At 41.0% G+C, this 21,446-nt stretch overlaps 2 protein-coding genes across 2 annotated transcripts in view; both read right to left on the bottom strand.

The window, feature by feature from the left end:
* Positions 1 to 21,446, bottom strand: part of LOC142832944 (uncharacterized) — a 776,034-nt gene that overhangs the window by 657,513 nt on the left and 97,075 nt on the right. The gene's annotated exons all lie outside the window — the stretch shown is intronic.
* On the bottom strand, positions 17,555 to 18,472 carry LOC142837623 (vomeronasal type-1 receptor 4-like). Its single transcript, XM_075952810.1, has one exon. It carries the CDS (start codon positions 18,470 to 18,472, stop codon positions 17,555 to 17,557), a length of 918 nt encoding a protein of 305 aa, XP_075808925.1.

The raw sequence follows: 21,446 nt of genomic DNA, 5'->3' as shown, positions 1-21,446 counted from the left end.
TGGAGCTAAGATGAACTTAAACACTCACTTTCTCCTGTGAGGCTGTCTCTAGACCTTCACAGTTGTCTTCTGGTCCTTTTCATAGAACCATCCAAGGACACATGGATAGCTTCTGTCTTCTTTCTTAGACATACTTTGCTAGCATCTATTTTACTCAGCCCTTTTGCTTTGACCCAAGAAACCCAGATGCACTTGAGGGTGTGGGGATACCTTTGACTAATGAGTAGGGTTATAGTATTTCCAACTCCCACACAAGATCTACCTGTGGCATATGAGCTGTAGGTCATACTGGGGAAAATTAACATGGCTCTCCGATTGGATGAAGACATGTGGCACATGTTTACAAACAAGGACAGTGACCTGCTTCTCATCAAGATGGGTGTAAGACATCAGGTTCCTCTGTCCCAAATGACAACAACGGGTCAGAATTGCATATGCCTGCAGTAGAACATGCATACCTCTGTAGGGTGCTCCAGTGTGGTATGGATCCTCAGCAAACAAGGTCTAGGTCAGTTTGTGCTTGGGAGGTTAGCTGAGCATGAGAAAATTTACTCACTTTCATCTTGCTGACAGATTTCTCCCCTTTATTCACTTCTGCTCACTCTACTCCAGCTTCTCTCACTCCCTGTTTCTCCTGCGGCAGCCTACAGTTGCCCCACAGACATCAGCACATTAGTGTGGGATCCTTTTGCACTTTTTTGAAACCATCAAGCCAGGAACCATCTAATCTTTGGCAACAGGATATCTAGGCAGGTGAATATGAATTATAGTTCAGCCAAGACTACATAGTGAGACCCTGTCTTAAGATTTGTCTTCCTCTCTGTTCTTTGAGAAGTATACTGCATCTCACCTGCCGAAACAAGAAACTGGGTCAGAAAGGATAATGTATCCTTAGCCAGTGCTTCCCTTCTCTAACATAAGATGTTTTCATGACTTCCATATTCTCCAAATCAACACACTATAATGTGTAGGGTAAAAAAGGCCAAGGAAAGAGCACCCTGCCCCTGACATGACCCCAGGACCTGGACTTGAAATCTTACCAATTCCTGAACTTGCCCCAGAATCTCCAAAATCCCACCAATCCCAAGCCACCTTGGAAAGCACCCCCCTCCCCAAGAAACACTATGTAAGCTCTGTACTATGTTCAGTTTGCTGCTTTTCACTCTAGAGGCAGCCACCCTCTTGGATTTTTCCTTCTCAATAAATCTCTTGAGTGAGATTTGACGTGCAGTGTTACACTTTTCTCTGGAGCCCAGCTGTAACGACTATCCATGGAGCTTAGTGGAACTGTAAGTATTTCTCTGGGAAAACTTGCCCTAGAGGCAGAGTTGTTACACTTAAGGGACCTAAGCAGAGCTGCTGCTGTGCTTCCAGTGACTGGTATTCCCTTGTTCCTGACTAATCCATACCTTTCCATCGGAGCCGCAACACATCCATCCAGAAAGGTATCCTGGCAGTCAGGAGCCATGGACTACCACAGAGTCACAAGCGTTGCAGCTCTGAAAGGAAAGGTTTTTCCAACAGACGTGTTACAACTCTGTTCCTTTTGGGGGGTGGGGAGTTCCGCAGCAAAGCTGTTACAGTTCTGCTCCACTCTGCTCTGCTCCTCTGGGTGGAAAGTATTACAACTTGGCTCTGGTGAAAGTATCACACCACACCGCACAAACCTCACACAAGATTTATTTGAAGAAGAAAAAAACAGGAGGCTGGCTATCTTTACTCAGGTAAGAAGCAGCAGCCAACTGCTCAGAATGCTGAACTTATTATATAAAATTTCTGGGCAGCGGTATTGGTGGGATTTCAAGTCCTGAACTTAGCTCAGAAATTGGTGAGTTTTTAAGTCCTGAATTTGGGATTCTGTCGTCAGACTCTGGAGCAAACTCAGTGATTGGTAGGATTGTGTGCTCAGGGATGGATGGGATTTGAAGTCCTTGGCCCTAGTCTCAAGGCCAGGGTGTTCTTTCTCTGGCCCTTTGTTCTCTGCAGAGAAGTCTCTATTCCTGAAGGGAATTGTCTTTAGTCATTTCTGGAACCAACCAATCATTCAGGAGGATCTACCACACAGATTGAGAGAGCTTTCTCATTTCTGTCTTCAGACATGATATTTTAATGTCTCCTGAGACCCGCTGTATATCTCTTATCAACATAATAAATCCAGTATAACAGGAAGGACAACCGGCAAGCGTTTCTGGGGTTTGCTTACCTGATTTATGTCTCTGAGTGTTTCCATATTGATGAAAATACATTTATTTTTGTGGTAGAGAAACAGAAACCCCAAACATTACATTAAATAGAAAATATCCATAATATCCATATTGTCACTTAGATGGAGTTCTGCTTGGTCTGAAGCACTCTGTCTCAAGCAACCTGATGTGAGAATGCCTAGTCACTTTAGAATTCCATGTCATCATAGAACAATGGAACAGCTCTATAGCCCCAGGTGATTCTTAGCAGTCAGGAAGAACACAAGAAAGAAAGTGAACCCTCAGACCTACCATCTTATTTGAGTACTCAAATCTATTTCTGTCTCTCCTTTTATCATTATTTTATGAAGACTTTAGAGCAATGCATTTGCTATTTCACATAAGTCAATTGTTTCTGTTCTCAGAAAGTTTGATTCTCAACACACCTCACTAAAAGACACAGGCTTAACAACCTAACATCTTCCCAGGAATCTTGGCAAATCCCCAGGTCATTTTATTCTTGACTAAACACTGCACTCATTGTAGGCTTCTTGCAAAATTTCTTTACTCATATCAGCTTCTACACCTAAAACTCAGGGATCATTGCAGAAGAAGGGTGTAAAATTGGTAAGCACCAATGGAATAGGAAGTTTGCTAAGAGATTGTGTCACTTTGTCAGGCTACAGCCATGAAGTCTCATCAGCATGACTGCCTAAACAAGACCTAACAACAACACGAGGTTTCAACTCCAGAGAAAATACTATGGCGAATTTTTTATTCAATATAAAATAGTCAGTGCTGAGATCATGCATACATGTAGCACTATATGGACTACGCAGGTTGTATTTATGTATTTGGAAAAATACATAAAATGATAGATAGATAGATAGATAGATAGATAGATAGATAGATAGATAGAGATAGATAGGGATGAGTGATAGATGTGGATCAATGATAGATGATATAAATCAACAATGAAAGGAAAAGAGGCCATGAGTTTGAGAGGGAATAAGCAAGATGTATTAAAGTGGTTAGAGGGAGAAAAGGCAAGGGGAGTATAATGTAATGATACAATTTTTTAAAGGTATAGAAAAATGTGTGTGTCCATGTGTGTTGTATATGTTTGTTGAGACCAGAGGTAAACATTGAGTGTCTCCCACAGTTATGGTCTGCCTTATTTTGAAAGTTTCATTTTTGTTTTACATGCTTGTATGAGTGGCTCTATGTGTGTATGTGCACCATTTTCATGCCTGGAACCTGCAGAAGGCAGAAGTAGATAGACAGGAACTTGGAAACTTCCCTGTATGTTGGGAATCACAGTCAGGTCCTTTGCCAGAGCAATCAATGCTCTTAACAATTTAGCCATCTCTCCATTCCCAGGTTTTCTTCTTTCATCTTTGGCTATTTGTTTACATGATCTCTCCATTCCCAGGTTTTCTTCTTTCATCTTTGGCTATTTGTTTACATGATGTATAATTTCTCTAACATATATTACAAGATGGATATCATACATAATTGCACTCTCATGTGTCCACATACATTCTATCTGTCCATCCATCCGTCTATCTGTTGTTGTCTATATGTATAGAGATAAGCATACATTTGTCACATAGATACATATTTTTTATAAACCATCTATGTGAATTTAGTGTTTACTGTTCTGAGAATGGGACTGAAGAAATAAATTCAAAAGCTTATAATTAGCATGCTGGTGATAATGTTAAGAGAATTTTCCCTTCCTAAATGTAGCTACAACAACTTTTAGGAGAAAGGACTGACAGTTTGGAAACACATAGGGACCATTACACTTGTGTTTGCCTGTAACCAGCTTGGGATGATAATAAGACCTAAAATATTTGAAGGATGCAAGAGAACATGGCAAAGAAGACAGGTACTTAGAAGGAGGATGGTTTTGGTAACTCTGGATTCAGGGGAGGATCAGGAGGTGACCTTGCTCCTACACATCTGTTGCCTTCTCTTCTTGTATATGTACAGAAAAACAACCATGGAGCCACTGACCCAAAGCATGAGTTCCATTCACATGACATCAGGAAATGACAGGTAGACTGAATGTAGAAATATACCAATTTTGTGTGTATATTGTATACAACAAAACATCTAAAATCCTACAGGCGTGTCTTATTTCTGTTGCCCTGTTTCCCAATCACATCTGTAACAAACAACAACAGCAAAAATATTTATAAGGAAGTAGAGGATCCAGATCAGGTATATGTATAGATGAGTCAGTGTACCTGTGAGACTTTTCTTTAAGCTATGCCCACCAAGCAGTACTAGGGTTGATGTTGGTGGAAATAACTCAGGAGGCAGTTGCTTCCAAGGAGACACCCCTGCCCTGTCTGTGGAGATAAAAAAGCAGTTTGCAAATAAAGTCACTGAAATAAATCTTCAATCCAAAGACTGTCATTTGTCATTGTCTGGGGTACCTTTATACATAGGAGTGTGAAGAAGTTAGCTGTAATTGTTTCAGGATCAGATCTGTGTATGCTTCAGTACACACCCCATAAAGAAACAGATGATAGAGGAGAAAATTCCCAGTAACTACAACCATAGTCTGTAAAATCATTCGAGCCACCATCTCATTGGACACACCATTTTGTCTGTTTTCTGCCCTCTGAACCTGAGGAGACCGAAAGGGAAGAGTGAAGCATGGGTTTCATGTTCCATCACTCAGAGTCCAGTATTCTCTCTTCACAAGAACTCTCAGTTCAGATATTTCTGCTAAGTTTTCTTTTACTAAGAAGCTCCTGAGAGTTAACTCATGAGTTTAGATAGCACTTCTGATGCACACAATCTCTATAGATGAATCACACATCTTCACTCTTCATAATCCATGATACAGGCATGCTTATATCTTACAAAAATGAGAAAAACTAAAACTGAATTGAGACATATACAAATACAAGTATTTGTAAGTTGCAACTTGTTTAAGGATCAACCAGGCACTCGAAACTGAGGCTTAAGAAAGAACAGAGTGCTACAGCCTCCCTGACAGCTAATTAAGAGGCTTCTTCAAATGAAGCAGTTGGATATGCAGGTTTGTCTGTAGACGTTCCTATTATGTTCTAAATTGGTGGCATGTAATAAATTTTGCTACGGTTTTTTTCTTATAAAAATTTGTGTAATCCAATATAAATTATGACTAAATATTGAGTTATTTTCAATAATTTTATGTGCATGAATGTCGTCTGCCTGTGTATGTGGGCACTGTGTGTATATACCTGATACCCATGGAGTCTAGAAGAATGTACTGGATTCTCTGAAGCTGGTTGTGAGCCACCATGTGAATGCTGGGAACTGAACTCCAGTCTCTGCAAGAGCAGCCACTGTGTTAACTGATGAGCTATCTCTCCAGTTCCAAGAATACTGAGATATTTTAAAGAATGTTCGCAAGGGAAAACAAAAATGTATCTGGCACTTGCTTCATAAGAAGCTATGCATACTGAAACACTTTATCTTGAGAGTGGCCTGTGATTCACTGGGATTACATTACAAACATGAGTTTTGGCATACCCATCATTTGAATCAACACAAACTATTAACCTCGCCTAGTAAAGCAGTGCAGGTAAGAAGTAAAGATCTTACTGATTTGGCTTCACATGGTGGCCTGAAGTGATATGGAATATCTTTATTTTATTTTATTTTAAATCTTTTTTTTTATTGAGAAAATGAGAAAAAAAAACAAGTTTCCACCTCCTCCCAGCCTCCCATTTCCCTCCCCCTCCTCCCAACCTTCTCCCCCTCCCCCCACTCCTTTCCCCCTCCCTCTCCAGTCCAAAGAGCAGTCAGGGTTCCCTGCCCTGTGGTAAGTCCTAGGTCCTCCCCCCTCCGTCCATATCTAGGAAGGTGAACATCCAAACTGGGTAGGCTCCCACAAAGCCAGCACATTACGTAGGATCAAAACCCCTTGCCATTGTCCTTGGCGTCTCATCAGCTCTCATTGTTCGCCATGTTCAGAGAGTCCAGTTTTATCCCATGCTTTTTCAGTCACAGTCCAGCTGGCCTTGGTGAGCTCCCAATAGATCAGCTCCACTGTCTCGGTGGGTGGGTGCACCCCTCGTGGTCCCGACTTCTTTGCTCATGTTCTCCCTCCTTCTGCTCCTCATTGGGACCTCCTTTTTTTTTAATTGATTTTTATTGAGCTCTATATTTTTCTCTGCTCCCCTCCCTGCCTCTCCCCACTTCAATCCTCTCCCAAGGTCCCCATGCTCCCAGTTTACTCAGGAGATCTTGTCTTTTTCTACTTTCTACTTCCCATGTAGATTAGATGTAAGTCTCTCTTAGTGTCCACATTGTTGTCTAAGTTCTTTGGGATTGTGGTTTGTACGCTTTTTTTTTTTTTTTTTTGCTTTATGTTTAAAAACCCCCTATGAGCGAGTACATGTGATAATTGTCTTTCTGTGTCTGGGTTACCTCACTCAAAATAATGTTTTCTACCTGCATCAATTTTTCTGCTAAATTCGAGCTGTCTTTTTTTTCTTAATTGAGTAGAACTGTGAGATTTCTTTTTTATTTAATTTTATTTTTTTAGTTGTTGCAAAAAAAAAACCTTCCACCTCCTTCCCGTTTCCCATTTTCCCTCCCCCTCCTCACACACATCGCCCCCCTCCCCCCACTCCCCTATCCCTCTCTCCCTCCCCCCCACTCCATTCCCCCTCCATCTTGAGAATGAAGAGCAGTCCAGATTCCCTGCCCTGCGGGAGGTCCAAGGTCCTCCTACTTCTATCCAGGACCAGGAAGGTGAGCATCCAAACAGGCTAGGCTCCCACAAAGCCAGTTCATGTATTAGGATCGAAACCTAGTGCCATTGACCTTGGCTTCTCATCAGCCCTCATTGTCCGCCACGTTCAGATAGTCCGGTTTCATCCCATGCTTATTCAGTCCCAGTCACGCTGGCCTTGGTGAGATCCCAACAGATCAGTTCCACTGTCACAGTGGGTGGGTGCACCCCTCGTGGTCCTGACATCCTTGCTCATGTTCTCCCTCCTTCTGCTCCTCATTTGGATCTTAAGAGCTCAGTCCGGTGCTCCAATTTGGGTCTCTGTCTCTGTCTCGATCCATCGCCAGATGAAGGTTCTATGGTGATATGCAAAATATTCATTAGTATGGCTATAGGATAGGGTCATTTCAGGTTCCCTCTCCTCAGTTGCTCAAGGTACTAGATGGGGTCATCTCCCTGGACGCCTGCGATCCCCTCTAGAGTCAAGTCTCTTGCCAACCCTAAGATGGCTCCCTTAATTAGGATATGTATTTCTCTGCTCCCATGTCCACCCTTCCTTTATCCCAATCATCCCATTCCCCCAAGCTCCCCCCATTCTCCCCTTCTCATGTATCTCACGCCACTGAACCTGATAGAAGAGAAAGTGGGAAGTACTCTACAACAGATGGGCACAGGAGATCACTTCCTACGCATATCCCCAGCAGCACAGACATTAAGGACAACATTGAATAAATGGGACCTCCTGAAACTGAGAAGCTTCTGTAAAGCAAAGGACACTGTCACTAAGACAAAAAGGCAACCCACTGACTGGGAGAAGATCTTCACCAACCCTGCAGCAGACAAAGGTCTGATCTCCAAAATATATAAAGAACTCAAGAAACTAGACTTTAAAATGCTAATTAACCCAATTAAAAAATGGGGCACTGAACTGAACAGAGAATTCTCAACAGAAGAAATTCAAATGGCCAAAAGACACTTAAGGTCATGCTCACCCTCCTTGGTGATCAGGGAAATGCAAATTAAAACAACTTTGAGATATCATCTTACACCTGTCAGAATGGCTAAAATCAAAAACACCAATGATAGCCTTTGCTGGAGAGGTTGTGGAGTAAGGGGCACACTCATCCATTGCTGGTGGGAATGCAAACTAGTGCAACCACTTTGGAAATCAGTGTGGTGATTTCTCAGGAAATTCGGGATCAACCTACCCCAAGATCCAGTAATACCACTCTTGGGAATATACACAAGAGATGCCCTATCATATGACAAAAGCATTTGTTCAACTATGTTCATAGCAGCATTATTTGTAATAGCCAGAACCTGGAAACAACCTAGATGCCCTTCAATGGAAGAATGGATGAAGAAAGTGTGGAATATCTACACATTAGCGTACTACTCAGCGGTAAAAAAACAACGACTTTGCAAATTTTGCATGCAAATGGATGGAAATAGAAAACACTATCCTGAGTGAGGTAACCCAGACCCAAAAAGATGAATATGGGATGTACTCACTCATACTTGACTTCTAGCCATAAATAAAAGACATTGAGCATATAATTTGTGATCCTAGAGGAGCTAAATAAGAAGGTGAACCCAAAGAAAAACATATAGTCATCCGCCTGGATATGGGAAGTAGGCAAGATTGCAGGGCAAAACCTGGGAACTTGGGGGTGGGGTAGCAAGGGGCTAAGGGGAACTGTGAGATTTCTGACTAGTATAACAGACAGAAGCAAACTGGTAAAAGTATAACATGAACATTGAAATAATTGAAATACACATTAGGCTTTCATTAGGTAGTATAACATTTTCACAATTTATTATTTAGAGCAATTATAGGTTCATAGTGAAACTGAACAGGCAATAAGGTTTCCATGTCCCCATGCATTCTTCAGACTCCTGTTCAATTCCTTTAGTAACAGTGATCTGTTTTACAAAATACAAGGAATTCCATGAACAAGGGCAAACAGGTGATGGTTCTCTGCAGGGTCTTGTTAGGAAGTCAGGATTGCTAGGCATGGTATCATAGGCCTTTAGTCCCAGCACTCAAGAGAAAGAGGCAGGTAGTACTGCATATCGAGTTAGAGGCCAGCAAGAGCTACATAAGTCTCAAAAAAAAAAAAAGTCAGGCTGATGGTAACTTTTTATAGCCGGTATTAACAGGAAGATCATCATAATCAGACAATGGCATTTTCAAGATGGATTCTCTTGATCTCTACACCGAGCACACCTACCAGAGTGAGAGTAGCCATTCTCTTCAAGCAGTTCCCATTTCTGTACGGACTAAATAGATCCTTTTGGTTCATCTCTTCACAAGCCTGGGAGCTTACAGGCATGGCTCTGGGAAACTTGAAAATCAAGGCTAGGATAGTGGGCTGGAGACACAGTAGCAGGCTGCTACTAATGCACCCACAATCACCTTCAGCATCAGCTCTCATTTTTACATAGATTTAATCCCAGCAACCACTACAGGGAGGAGTATATTAAGAGAAAACATCTGGATTTGGAATGTGTCTAGGATTCCATTACTCTTGCTGCCTGATCCCATTCCCCAGTTTTCTGCTTTTTGTGTGACAACTGCTTTCAGTCTGGCATCTCATTTTCTCATATGACCACTTACCCAGATTCTAGACATAGATCCCTCTGAACATGTCCCCCAGACTGCAGCTGGAAATACTCACCCTATTCTTTGTCTTTGCTGAAATGAAGATTTCAGTGCCATGATCTTTTTGCTCTGACACCTGGGGAAATCACTTCCTGACATTGAGCATATAATTTGTGATCCTAGAGAAGCTAAATAAGAAGGTGAACCCAAAGGAAAACATATAGTCATCCGCCTGGATATGGGAAGATCTTAATTCATGATGGAGGTCTGATGGAGGAAGGTCATTGGTTAAATAAAAAGAAACTGCTTGGCCCTCATTGGTTAGAAGATAGGTGGGAGGAGTAAACAGAACAGAACGCTGGGAGGAAGAGGAAGTGAGCTCAGACTTCACAGCTCTCCTCTCGGGAGCAGAGGCCTCAGAGAGATGCCATGCTCCCAGCTCCCAGGCAGATGCACACGATGAAGCTCCGACCCAGGATGGACATAGGCTAGAATCTTCCCAGTAAGCGCACCTAGTGGCGCTGCACAGATGATTAGAAATGGGCTAAATTAATATGTGAGAATTAGCCTAGAAGAGGCTAGATAGAAATGGGCCAAGCAGTGATTAGATGAATATAGTTTGTGTGTTGTTATTTCGGGCATAAGCTAGCCAGGCAGCCAGGGTGCTGGGGATGCAGCCCCGCCGCCCTTATTACTACAGAGGTCTGTCTTCATTATAATCAGAGCACAGAAGTGTTAGATGATAATCATTCATTAAACAGGAGAATAACATTTTCATTCCACAAATAACTTTACACTCTTGGTTTCTACACAGTGTGAGGGAACTCTGGTGATTTCATCCTATTCTTTCTCAAAGGCCCAAATTCAAGGTGAATGTACTGGTTGGCAGTAATCCTGAGGATTTACCTTGTGAGGTTTAGAAACTGACACGACTGTTCTATGGTGTGACTAAGGGGAAGGTTTTATAGTAGATAGATCAATCAATCAGTCCATCAATCGATCGATAGGTAGATCTAGATAGACAGATGACAGAATGAGAATGCAGCTAGAAGTATCTGACAGAGTCTAGAGGAGGAGTCCAGAGTGAAGAGAGAAAGTAGTAAACTTTTCAGACTGGACCTGGCAATAAGAAAAGCAGCAATTGTGGGGAGGGGTATGTGTGTAGGGAGAATAGAGAGAGGAGGGGGGAGACAGAGGAAGGAAGACAGAGCATAGCTGAAATAGTAGGTTTATAAGGGGAATGAGTAGCTGCAGGGAAAGAAGCCTGGGACCTGGGGAAGTTTAGCATAGGTGAGGAAGTAGGGAGCTAGCATGTACATGGACTGTGTGTAACAGGTACTTGTTATACTGAAGGAGCCTGGAGGCAGACATATGCTTTGGTATGCTAACACACAGCACACATAGCCATTTGTCCCTTCCACCTTTTAGAATTTAGGGAAATGGAGTTTTCTTGGGGCCTGTCATCATGTTTGTAAGGTTACATGAACAACAGAAATATCTCTATTCAAGTCTTGTGAAGCCTTCTTTGCCCATGACTGGCATGGTTAAGCTGTGCCCATATCAAGGTATCTTTTCATTAAGTTGCATTAAGAGCCCAACTCAGAGATCCTGCATGGGTTCTCTATCCCCAGAGTTCATTTTCCAAATGTCGTCACTAACCCAAACTGTCTGGATCTCTCTCTATTCCCAGAGTCCATTCTCTAAATGTCAGCCCTAAACCAAACCGTCTCTTCTTCATTCCCCCTTGTTCTGACTCACAGACTGCAATAAAAATATTCCCATGACAGCTTCCCTTTGCAGGAGTGTGGGATAAGTTCCAAGGTCACAGCAGCCAGTACGTGTGGGGAAGCAACCTGACCCTGTGATTCAGGTTTCTCATTCTGTGACAACTCCCCAAAAAGACAAAGTTAACTTTTATCTGTCAGGGGCAATGGCATTTCAGGCTTAGAATCCAGAAAATGTTTTTGACAAAAGATTTATCCCAGTTGCTAATTACAACTCACTTCTGTCTTCTAAGAGACCTCTGAAGCATGTTAGAATTAGCTGTTTCTTTTTGCTATCCATGAATGCTGAAACAGGGAAACATGGAGTTCAGATTCTCAGGAAAACAAGAACACACATCTTTGTAGATCCCACTGACCGTTTATTAAAATCGAAAATGTGTGTAATTTTCATTGTGCCAACCAAACATTTCTAATGATAAAATAGAAGTGAATTTTATGTAAGCCAAGGTTTAATATACATATAATCTCTTTGGCTATTACGACTTTATGTGGAACTTTATTTTATTTTTATTATTTTTTTATTACTTAAAAAAATACCAATCCAAATTCCCATTCCCTCCCCTCCTTTCACTCCCTCCACACATCCTCCCACCCCACCCCCCTCCAATTCTAAGAGGGAGCAAGGCACCCTGCCTTGTGAAAAGTCCAAAGCCCTCGCTACTACATCTAGGCTGAGCAAGGTATACATCCAAAGAGAATAGGATCCCCAAAAGCCAGTATATGCAGTAGAGACAAATCCCACTGCCAGTGTCAGTGGCCCCTCAGTCTGCCCCAACTGTCAACCACATTCAGGGGGACTAGTTTGATCCCATGCTCGTTCACTCTCAGTCCAGTTGGAGTTGGTGGGCTCCCATTAGCTCAGGCAAATTGTCTCAGTAGATGAACCCCTCATGGTCTTGACCTCCTTGCTCATACTCTCCACTCCTTCCACTCTTCAACTGGACCTTGGGAGTTCAGTCCAGTGCTTCGATGTGGTTCTCTTCCTCTGTTTCCATCTGTTGTTGGACGAAGGTTCTATGGTGATATTTAATATAATCATCAGTCTGACTACAGGGCAAGGCCAGTTCCTCTCTTGCTTAGGGTCTTAGCTGGGGTCATCCTTGTGGATTCCTGGGAATTTTTCTAGAGCCAGGTTTCTTGCTAACCTCATAATGGCTCCCTCACTCAAAATATCTCTTTCCTTGCTCTCATAGCTGTCCTTTTCCAACAACCTATTTTTCTTATTTTATTTAAAAATCAAATTATATACCTTTCCTTTCTTTCCCCAGCCCCTTTATTTAAACCTGTATCATCTTAATTATTAAGACAAAGCCACATTTGCATTCTAAAGAGATAAATGTGATTATTTCACATAACTAATTACATCTTAGTATGTTTGGTACTTCAGAACATGGGAAACCTAAGTGTATTTTGAAATGAATTCATGGTATCTTATATGATGGGGGCTATGATTCAACATGTAGGATATGGATATAAGCAATTCTAGACTAAGAATGTGTGTTTATGCTAGAATATCAAAATGTATGTGTGAAGTTTTCTGTGTAATGAGGCTGAGGCAGACTGGGACTTTCTAAGGCAAATGTTTACTCCAGATCAGATACTAGCTACTGTCTTGGTAAGTTTTCTTTCTTTTTTTTAAGGCAAGAAAAGTGCTTCAGTGGTTAAGAGCACTGGCTGCTCTTACATAGGGCCTGGGTTTGGGTCTCAGCACCCACATAGCTGCTAACAACCATCTGTGACACCATTTTGAGGGAATCTGGTGCCTTCTGGTCTCTGCGGGCCTTGCACGTGTGGTGTATATGCACACACACAAGCAAAAACTCATATACAAAAGTAAAACAAATCCAATTTTTTTTCATGATTTAGGTATTTTGTAGAGGTCTATCACCTCCTCGCTCAGCATGTTTTGTGCTTTGTTATTTTCACATCTGTTGGAAGTAAGATTATGCTTCTGTTTTTTGTTGTTATTGTTTCCACGAGTTAATCAAATATTTTTCAGGAAACTGTCTGTTATGGGCAGTATTCATTTCTGTCAGTCACAGATTCTTTTTCATTTACCTACTTGGGCTTTGAATGGAAGATATTTCTCCTCTTCATATGCATTTATTTGGAAACTTGACATTTGAGCACAACCCTATAGAATAAAATCCCACACACCCCCTCATGGATAGTAGAACACAGTATAGATATAAATAGGGAATAATGAGAAGGCAGGTTTCAGTGAGGAGAGATATTAGAGTGCAGGGCAGAGGATGGGGGACAGGGAATGATAACATTAAAGATATTTGAAAAGACATTTAGAAACTTATTTTATTGACTTCTTCCTCCTCCTCCTCCTCTTCTTCTTTTCTTCTTCTTTTTCTTTCTCCCCCCCCATCTGTGTCTGTGTGTGTGTGTGTGTGTGTGTGTGTGTGTGTGTGTGTGTGTGTGTGTGTGTTTAGATATAAGAATTTAACTGTGGTTAACCTACACAAAGGAATTATGCTTCTTTTAGAAGCCACAAACTAGCAAATAGAAAGCACAGTGTCAGGGGCAGGGTACTTTTCCTTAAATTGTTGGTCAGAAGTGTTTTGGACACTGTTCAAACAATATAGGTTGAAATTGCTCATGGTTGCCCACCGGAACTTGATGTTTAGACTGGATTCCAGAAGATACTATAAACACTGGTTACAGGTCATGGAGAAATCAAGTTGGTAGTGAGTGAAGCTCCTTTTCGGATGACTAGCTTTCTTTTTATTTTTTTTATTGATTTTTATTGAACTCTACATTTTTCTCTGCTCCCCTCCCTGCTCTCCTCCCTTTAGCCCTCTCCCCAAGGTCCCCATGCTCCCATTTTACTCAGGAGATCTTGTCTTTTTCTACTTCCCATGTAGATTAGATCTATGTATGTCTCTCTTAGGGTCCTCATTGTTGTCTAAGTTCTCTGGACTACACAGCAGGAAAAAAAAAGACATCTTGAATTTTGCAGGAAAATGGATGGAGCTAAAAATCACTATTTTGAGTGAAGTAATCCAGATACAGAAAGACAATTATCACATGTACTCACTCATAAGTGGTTTTTAAACATAAAACAAATAAATTCAGCCTACAAATAATAATTCCAGAGAACTTAGACTAGCTTTCATAGTACTGGATGGTGCTATTCAAGCTGCTGGAGGAGAAAAGCCAGTTACAGTCTTACCTAGATAGGACCCCTGTGGGCTACAAGAATGATTACTGTGGCAAGATATGTCCATAGGCACAATAGTAGCACAACTGTTACAGGGCTAAACAATTTCTTGAGTATAAGCCCTGCTTTGTGAGGAAAAATGCTTGCCTGGTTCCTTAAGTTTAACCAAGAACCTATTTTGGGAGAGCTTACAAACCTCAGAGGTGAAATTGCTGTTATTATCCTACTACATGGATACAGTATGAAACTGCCCTTTAAACTCATATCTCTCTACCCATAGATGAGTGCAGCTCTCAGACCACATGACTTGATATGGTATGTTTTGTTGATAGCAATGGGAAACCTGCCCTTTCCTGAACAGAACCTGAGGAGGAGTGAATTGGGAGATGGGAACAAAGGGGGAATGGAGGGAGGGACTGAGAGGAGGGAGAGGAAATCACAGCTGGGGTGTAAAAAGAGAGATGGGGGGGGGTTCTTTAACCAATGGATGACAATTAATTCAAGAAATACCCAGCTTATCCACATGTAGAGAATAAGTGTCAGTAGAGTGCTCTGAGAAAATGGGTATCTTACTACCTTTTTCCAAGTCTTAGGGACTATTGAGGAAGAGGGAACAGAACAATTGTAAGAACCAGAAGGTGAGGTGGGATCCAAATGAAATATCCTGTGCAGAAAACTACAGCTGTTGTGTGTTTGCACAGGACTCACGTAAGATCAAGCCAGATAGCATTCTGGTATGGAGGTTCCCTGACTGTGGAAATACTGGCAGATGGTGGCTTCTGGGGGATGGAGATTCACTTTTCTTTACAAGGGTGGCCACTGTTAGATCTGTGAGTATAGGGCCAGCACAAATTGGACTCAGCTGGCTTTTAAAAATAAAGGGATAAGAGAAATGGTGAATAGAACTGGGGAGCATTAGGGGGAGTAGTAGTGGGAAAATATAACCAAAATTCATTGTATAAAATTCTCAAACAGCTAGCAAAAATATTATATTAAAGATTTACCCCTCATTTGTCTTGTGATTTTATTATTTTCATTTTTTACCATTCTATGTGATCATTCTACTTCATGGGGATCAATATATGGTGTAAACTTGGAAGTATTCCACATATTTTCAGACTCTGCTTTTCCTTCAGCATACACAGTGACATAAATTCTAGAATACTGTCTTGCCTAAAATCCCCTTTTGCCTGGAGATCTCTGAAAAGAGCTGCTCAGACATCTACTTATGTGGTGTGGTACTGTTTACCCAGAGTACGAACCATTGGACATGGCCTGCTACTGTGCACAGGGGAAGGATAATGACCTACTACATCTGGGTCAACACATATATGACTACCTGAATCACAAATCAGATAATAAACTCTGCTTTAAGTTCATATGAGCAACTGCCCTGCTGTGTCGCGGAAACACTTCCTTATAGTCATCCATCATCTTAGTCATTACCAACATATAATACAAACTCACTCTGAATGCAACACTAATATGAATTGAAAGGTATACATTGATGTGTTAGGAGGAAATGAAGGAGAACCCCTTACAACAGGAAAGGATGTTCAATAAAGCAAATGTTGACTTACAATGGAACATATTCTATGGTGTTTCGTTAAAGGCATTTCCAGGGTGGAAATCATGATCTCTTTCAGGACTGCTTGGCTCTACATCTGAAATCCAAATGGGCATAAATCTGTGATCCTTGATGTGCAGCTGCACTTACACGCTGAGAAATCCACACCAATAACATCATGCACTTTGGAAAACACACGCAACAAACACCCTCCGATTTGAAAACAATCATAGGCTCCATTTCTCTGTTCAAAACCAAATGCCTGATTCTGAGTACTTTATGGGAAAGCTAGGAGGGCATGTTCAAATCCATGTTTCAATAATGGCAAAAATCAGTGGAGCTCATAGAGTATATAGAGATCAAAAGGACAATGAAACCCCAAAATTTGTTTTACAACAATTCATTATTGTGAAAACTTAGGCAAACCAGGGGACCAATGTTACTCCCATCCAAAGGCTATCATCTCAGGACATAGGCATCTTTTTCTACTGTTTGCCTCCTAAAAGCTGCCCCAAACCAATATTTTTATTCTGGTGACAAAAGTTTTAACAAATGGAACTTTCTGGAAAAACTCAAATCATATCTCAGCCACAACACAGGAGATTCAATAGAATAGCATTAGAATGATTTTATATTTATGGGGTTGAATTCTATAACCAATATTAAATGTATTGAAGAAATTAAAGCACATGGAATTTTAAAAGCCAAATGTAAAAGTAAAAAGTGAGAAGCCAATCTGTGCTGTGAGATGTCACAGTAGTTAAACCTCAGTTTGGTTATGGAAGGCAGATAGTGATGCCTTTTGACACTGACGTATTCATTTTCAATGTAGGAGCTGCATGCAGAGATGAGTTCAGGCAGGGGGTTGTATTGATCAAGGCATGTCTGACTTAGTCATGGAGGTTTTTAAATTGTCAGTGCTTATCAAATGCATCTACCATTTCATGGAAAACATCAGACCCATTGATTGCAATTGTTGAGCTGAAATACTCTGTGACTCAGTTTGCATGACTGGCAAAGGACCAGGGTTCAATTTTCAGTAACCATGTGGAAGCTGACCAAACTGTCAGAGGACCAAACTTCCTCTACTGGACTCCTCAGACACAAGGCATAAATGTGGCGTGCAGATACACATACAGACAAAACAACCATGCACATAAAATATGAACTATTTTTCATATACTTTGTCATGGTTATAATTAGTTCTCTTTTAAAGTATAAAATCACATTTTCATTTTTCTTTGAAATGTATATATGTTACGCTTGATTTTTACATATTATATCTGAATGGAAAATATACATGATCTGAGTGAATACATGTTCATGTGTTCATGCACAAAAGTATACACAAAAGTATGCACAAAATATTCACATACATATATATCTGACATAAAAGTTTCTTTGCAGAACACAACCACTCATAGATGTTAAGTATGCTTATATTGTGATTAAAATTCTGTAGATTTGACTAAGAACAAATGAGGATTCTTCAAACTTTATTCACATATTTATTATAAAGTTAGGGAGGATTTTCTGTTTTCTATCCAGGTACAGCAAAGCATGGATGAACTGAAGCCGTGTCTTATGAGCAGAAAGGGGCTGAGACAGGAAAAACACATGGAGAATACTCCAGTGACATTTACAGTCAACCGACCAGGATCAAGCAGAAATGTTAAATAGATGGTAAAGAGAGAGGAGAGTGTGTAAAAGAAGACAAAGGTGCTCACCAGGAGAAGGATAGTTTGGGTAGCTCTCATCTCAGGGGAGGATCTGGAGGAGCTCCTGGTCCTGGGCATGCACTGCATCCTCTGTTTGTGCCTATGCAGGATGAGAACCATGGAACTGCTGGCCCATAGCATGAGCACCATGCACACAGCATCAGGAACTGTCATGTAGATCACATGGAGCATTTCACCAGGTTCCTCCCAAGGAAAAGAAGAATAGCATATCGAATCCTGTGGACGAGTGAAGTTTGTATTGCACAAACTACCAGTCATGTGCTCAAGTATATCAATATTTACCAGGAGGGACAGGATCCAGGTCAAGTATATGTAGGGGATAATGAATTGAGGAGCTTTAATTTTGATTCCTGGCCAACTGGAATGCCTTGGTCTGATGGTGATGGCTTGGAATACACTTGATAGGCAGATACTGCCAAATGATACACCTCTGCCAACTCTGTGAAAGTAAAAAAGTAGCTTGTATCCAGAGTCATTGGGGAAACATTTCACACCAAAAACCACCATTGTCTGGGGCACTCCTTTACAGAAGAGTGTTAAGAAGTTGGCTAAAGTTAAATGCATCAAAATCAAGTCCTTGGCCTTTAGTTGGTGCTCCTTGAAGTAAAGCAAGAGATAATTGTACACAAGGTAGGAATTGCCTGAAACTCCAGCCAAAGTTTGGATTAAGAAGATGATTCCTACAGCCATGTCTCCATCCCTCATCCTGTAAGTTACACATTCTTGAGCTGTATGGGAAGACGAGGCAAGTATATGTAGGTCAAGTATATGTAGGGGATAATGAATTGAGAAGCTTTAATTTTCATTCCTGCCCAGGAATAACATACCAACTGTGTAGAAGGAGCTGCGGGCTGCATTCCTGCCACCCAGCTCCCGGCCACCTGGCTAGCTTATGCCCGGAAATAACAACACACAAATTGTATTCTTTTAAACACTGCCTGGCCCATTAGCTCTAGCCTCTTATTAGCTAACTCTCACATCTTGATTAACACATTTCTAATAATCTGTGTAGCACCACGAGGTGGTGGCTTACCGGGAAGAATTCTAGCCTACGTCCATCTTGAGCCGGAGCTCCATGGCATCTGTCCAAGGCATCTGCCTCATTGCATTCTTCCCAGCATTCTGTTCTGTCTACTCCGCCTATCTAAATCCTGACCTATCAAAAAGCCAAGGCAGTTTCTTTATTAACCAATGAAAGTAACAAAAAGACACATGACCCTCCTCCATCACAACTGTATCTCAATACTCTCCATCTGTAGAGATTAGTCCCTCTGGACTTATTGTCAGCTAACACACTACAGTTCACTACATCATTTTGCCTTATTTTAACTAGCTTTAAATAAAAATTATAGCACTTTCCCCTTTCCCTCAGTCTCTCTTACATTCCCGCCCTCCAACACTTAGCCTGCCTCCCCACTCTCAACTAATGGCTTCTTTCTCTTTGATTATTATTATCACATACATATATTCTTATTGTAAATACAATTACATAAAAATAATCTTCTGAGACCATTTTTATTATTTGTGTATAAAGTTTTTAGGGCTGAGCAGTTTCATTGGACAACCAATGAGGGGCTCATGCTTGGGGGAGCCATGTCCTTCATCTGGGGTTTAGGGAATATAATGGAAGAGGGAGTAGAAAGATGGTAAGAGCCAAGATATTAGGAAGAAACATTCTGCCTTAAATTAGCTGCATAAGCAAGTCTAGTAATGGAAATATCAATGGACATGTTAATGTGGAAGGTGTAAAATTTCATAGGATCCCACTGCTAGACAAAGAACTATACCATAAACAGCTAATAACTTACATGCTATAATTTTATAAAGTATTTGCAGTGAACTATTTCTGGCTATGAGAAATACAAAAGATACTTTCCTCTTTTTACTCTAGAAGGTTAACACTACTAGGATGTCATGTGAGAGTATTAGGAAAATAGTTGAATACAGAGTGGTTAAGTGTTTCTGAATTCGAGCTTGGTAAAGGATAAAGTGCTGACAAGGAAGTGGTTGTGTATTAACAAACAGAGTACCTGTATTCAACAGGCCTTCAATATTAGTGCTTACTGGAGATCTTCATTATGTTGTGTATTTAAAAGCAGGGTGTGGTGGTGCACATCTTTAACCCCAAACTTGAGAAGGCAAAGGAAGGTGGAACCCTGTGAGTTAGAGGCTAACCTGATCTACATACTGAGATCCAGGTCAGCCAAACCTATTGAGCTAACCAGTGAGACCCTTTTTTTCTTTAAAAGGTATGTACTTAATTTACCTTTTGTAACTTCTAATTATTCTTTCAGTGGTATTTTTCTGTAAGAAGCATCCATTTGCTTGTGAGTATTTATTGTAGAAACTAATACCAATTAAGATTGATCATTGAGATATTTGATCATGTTCATCAACTGTGAGAAATATGGGATTTCCAGGGTCTAAATCATGATGTGTTTGTGCATGTGTGGGCATTTACTAAAAACTCACATTTTTCATATTTAAAATGCCAGAATGATGACCCTGTCACAAAAAATTCAAGCAATCACAAGGCCATAATACTATGACAAATAGGACCAATACAAGAATAGAGTATAAAAGAGTCAAACCTCACAGAAAAGTGAATGGACAACACAAATTTGATTTGATAGGTAGAAAGAGAGAAAGAAAGGGGGGCAAGAATGAATACAAAGTTGGGTTGGTAAGGAAAGGAAGTGAGGAACTGGGAGAAGATGAGAAAGGGTGTTAATATAATCAACAATATATGAAATCCTCAAAGAACTAATAAAGTATTACTAAAAGGAACAAAACAATGAAATACTGAAGTGCTAACTATTAGTGCAAATAAATAATCCTTTCCCCATTGAAGCAGCATTGCTAAATGATGTTATAATATGCCTTGAAAACTGGCATATTTATGATATTAAGTTATACTAGTAAAAATGTGGAAATCCCACTGGACTCCAGAGAAAATCCTCTTGCCCTGTGTGCCATATAACAGGGGCAGGTATGCCCAGCCAACCAGGATATGGGGGCACCTTAAAACCCCGAGCCCACCTGGGGCCATAGTTCCTGACTGAGAACTGTAATGATCCCTTTGTGATGGGGAAGCCCAGCAGGACACAATGAGCAGGTCTGGGTTAACTACCCCAAGTTCCAAGAAGAAAATGCGGGCCTAATTGGTACTTTGTACTACCAGCCAAATTGGCACTATTAGTGTGAGCAGAGATATGGTGGTTCATGAGAGAAAGAGAGAGAGAAAATGGTTCAGGTCCCCTGGACAGAGGCATAACTAAAGAGATGAGAAAGGAAGGGAGTGAGCTAAGATGGTGAGGGAGCTGAACCCTTGACCAGTAGCAACACACTGGAAATATTGCCTTGCACTTTATCTAGGCAGCACAGCTGCTCAAGCACATAACCAAAAATATGACTTGGGCTGCCCCATCATCCACCTCCTCTACAATTCATTGGAGGAAGTGAAGGGACCTGACCTGCAAACCCAAAGCTGCAGGATCTCCCCAAAACAGGGCAGCAACAGGCTATCCAGGAGGAGCCCAAGAGTACAAACCAGAACCTCAACCCAGACAAATGATTTTTTTTGCAATGAAAACTGGCAGAGAATTGAAAAAAAAAAGTGTTCATGGTGTGACTCATGATGTCAAACTACATCTTTGATGAGATT

This window comes from Microtus pennsylvanicus, chromosome 1 (genome assembly GCF_037038515.1).
Source record: "Microtus pennsylvanicus isolate mMicPen1 chromosome 1, mMicPen1.hap1, whole genome shotgun sequence".
Taxonomy (NCBI): domain Eukaryota; kingdom Metazoa; phylum Chordata; class Mammalia; order Rodentia; family Cricetidae; genus Microtus; species Microtus pennsylvanicus.
The sequence above is the reverse complement of the archived record's forward strand: the minus strand, read 5'-3'. Positions and strand labels throughout refer to the sequence as shown.

Excerpts from the sequence above, each read along its gene's own strand:
- LOC142837623 (XM_075952810.1), bottom strand. The coding sequence starts at position 18,472 with ATGGCTGTAGGAATCATCTTCTTAATCCAAACTTTGGCTGGAGTTTCA.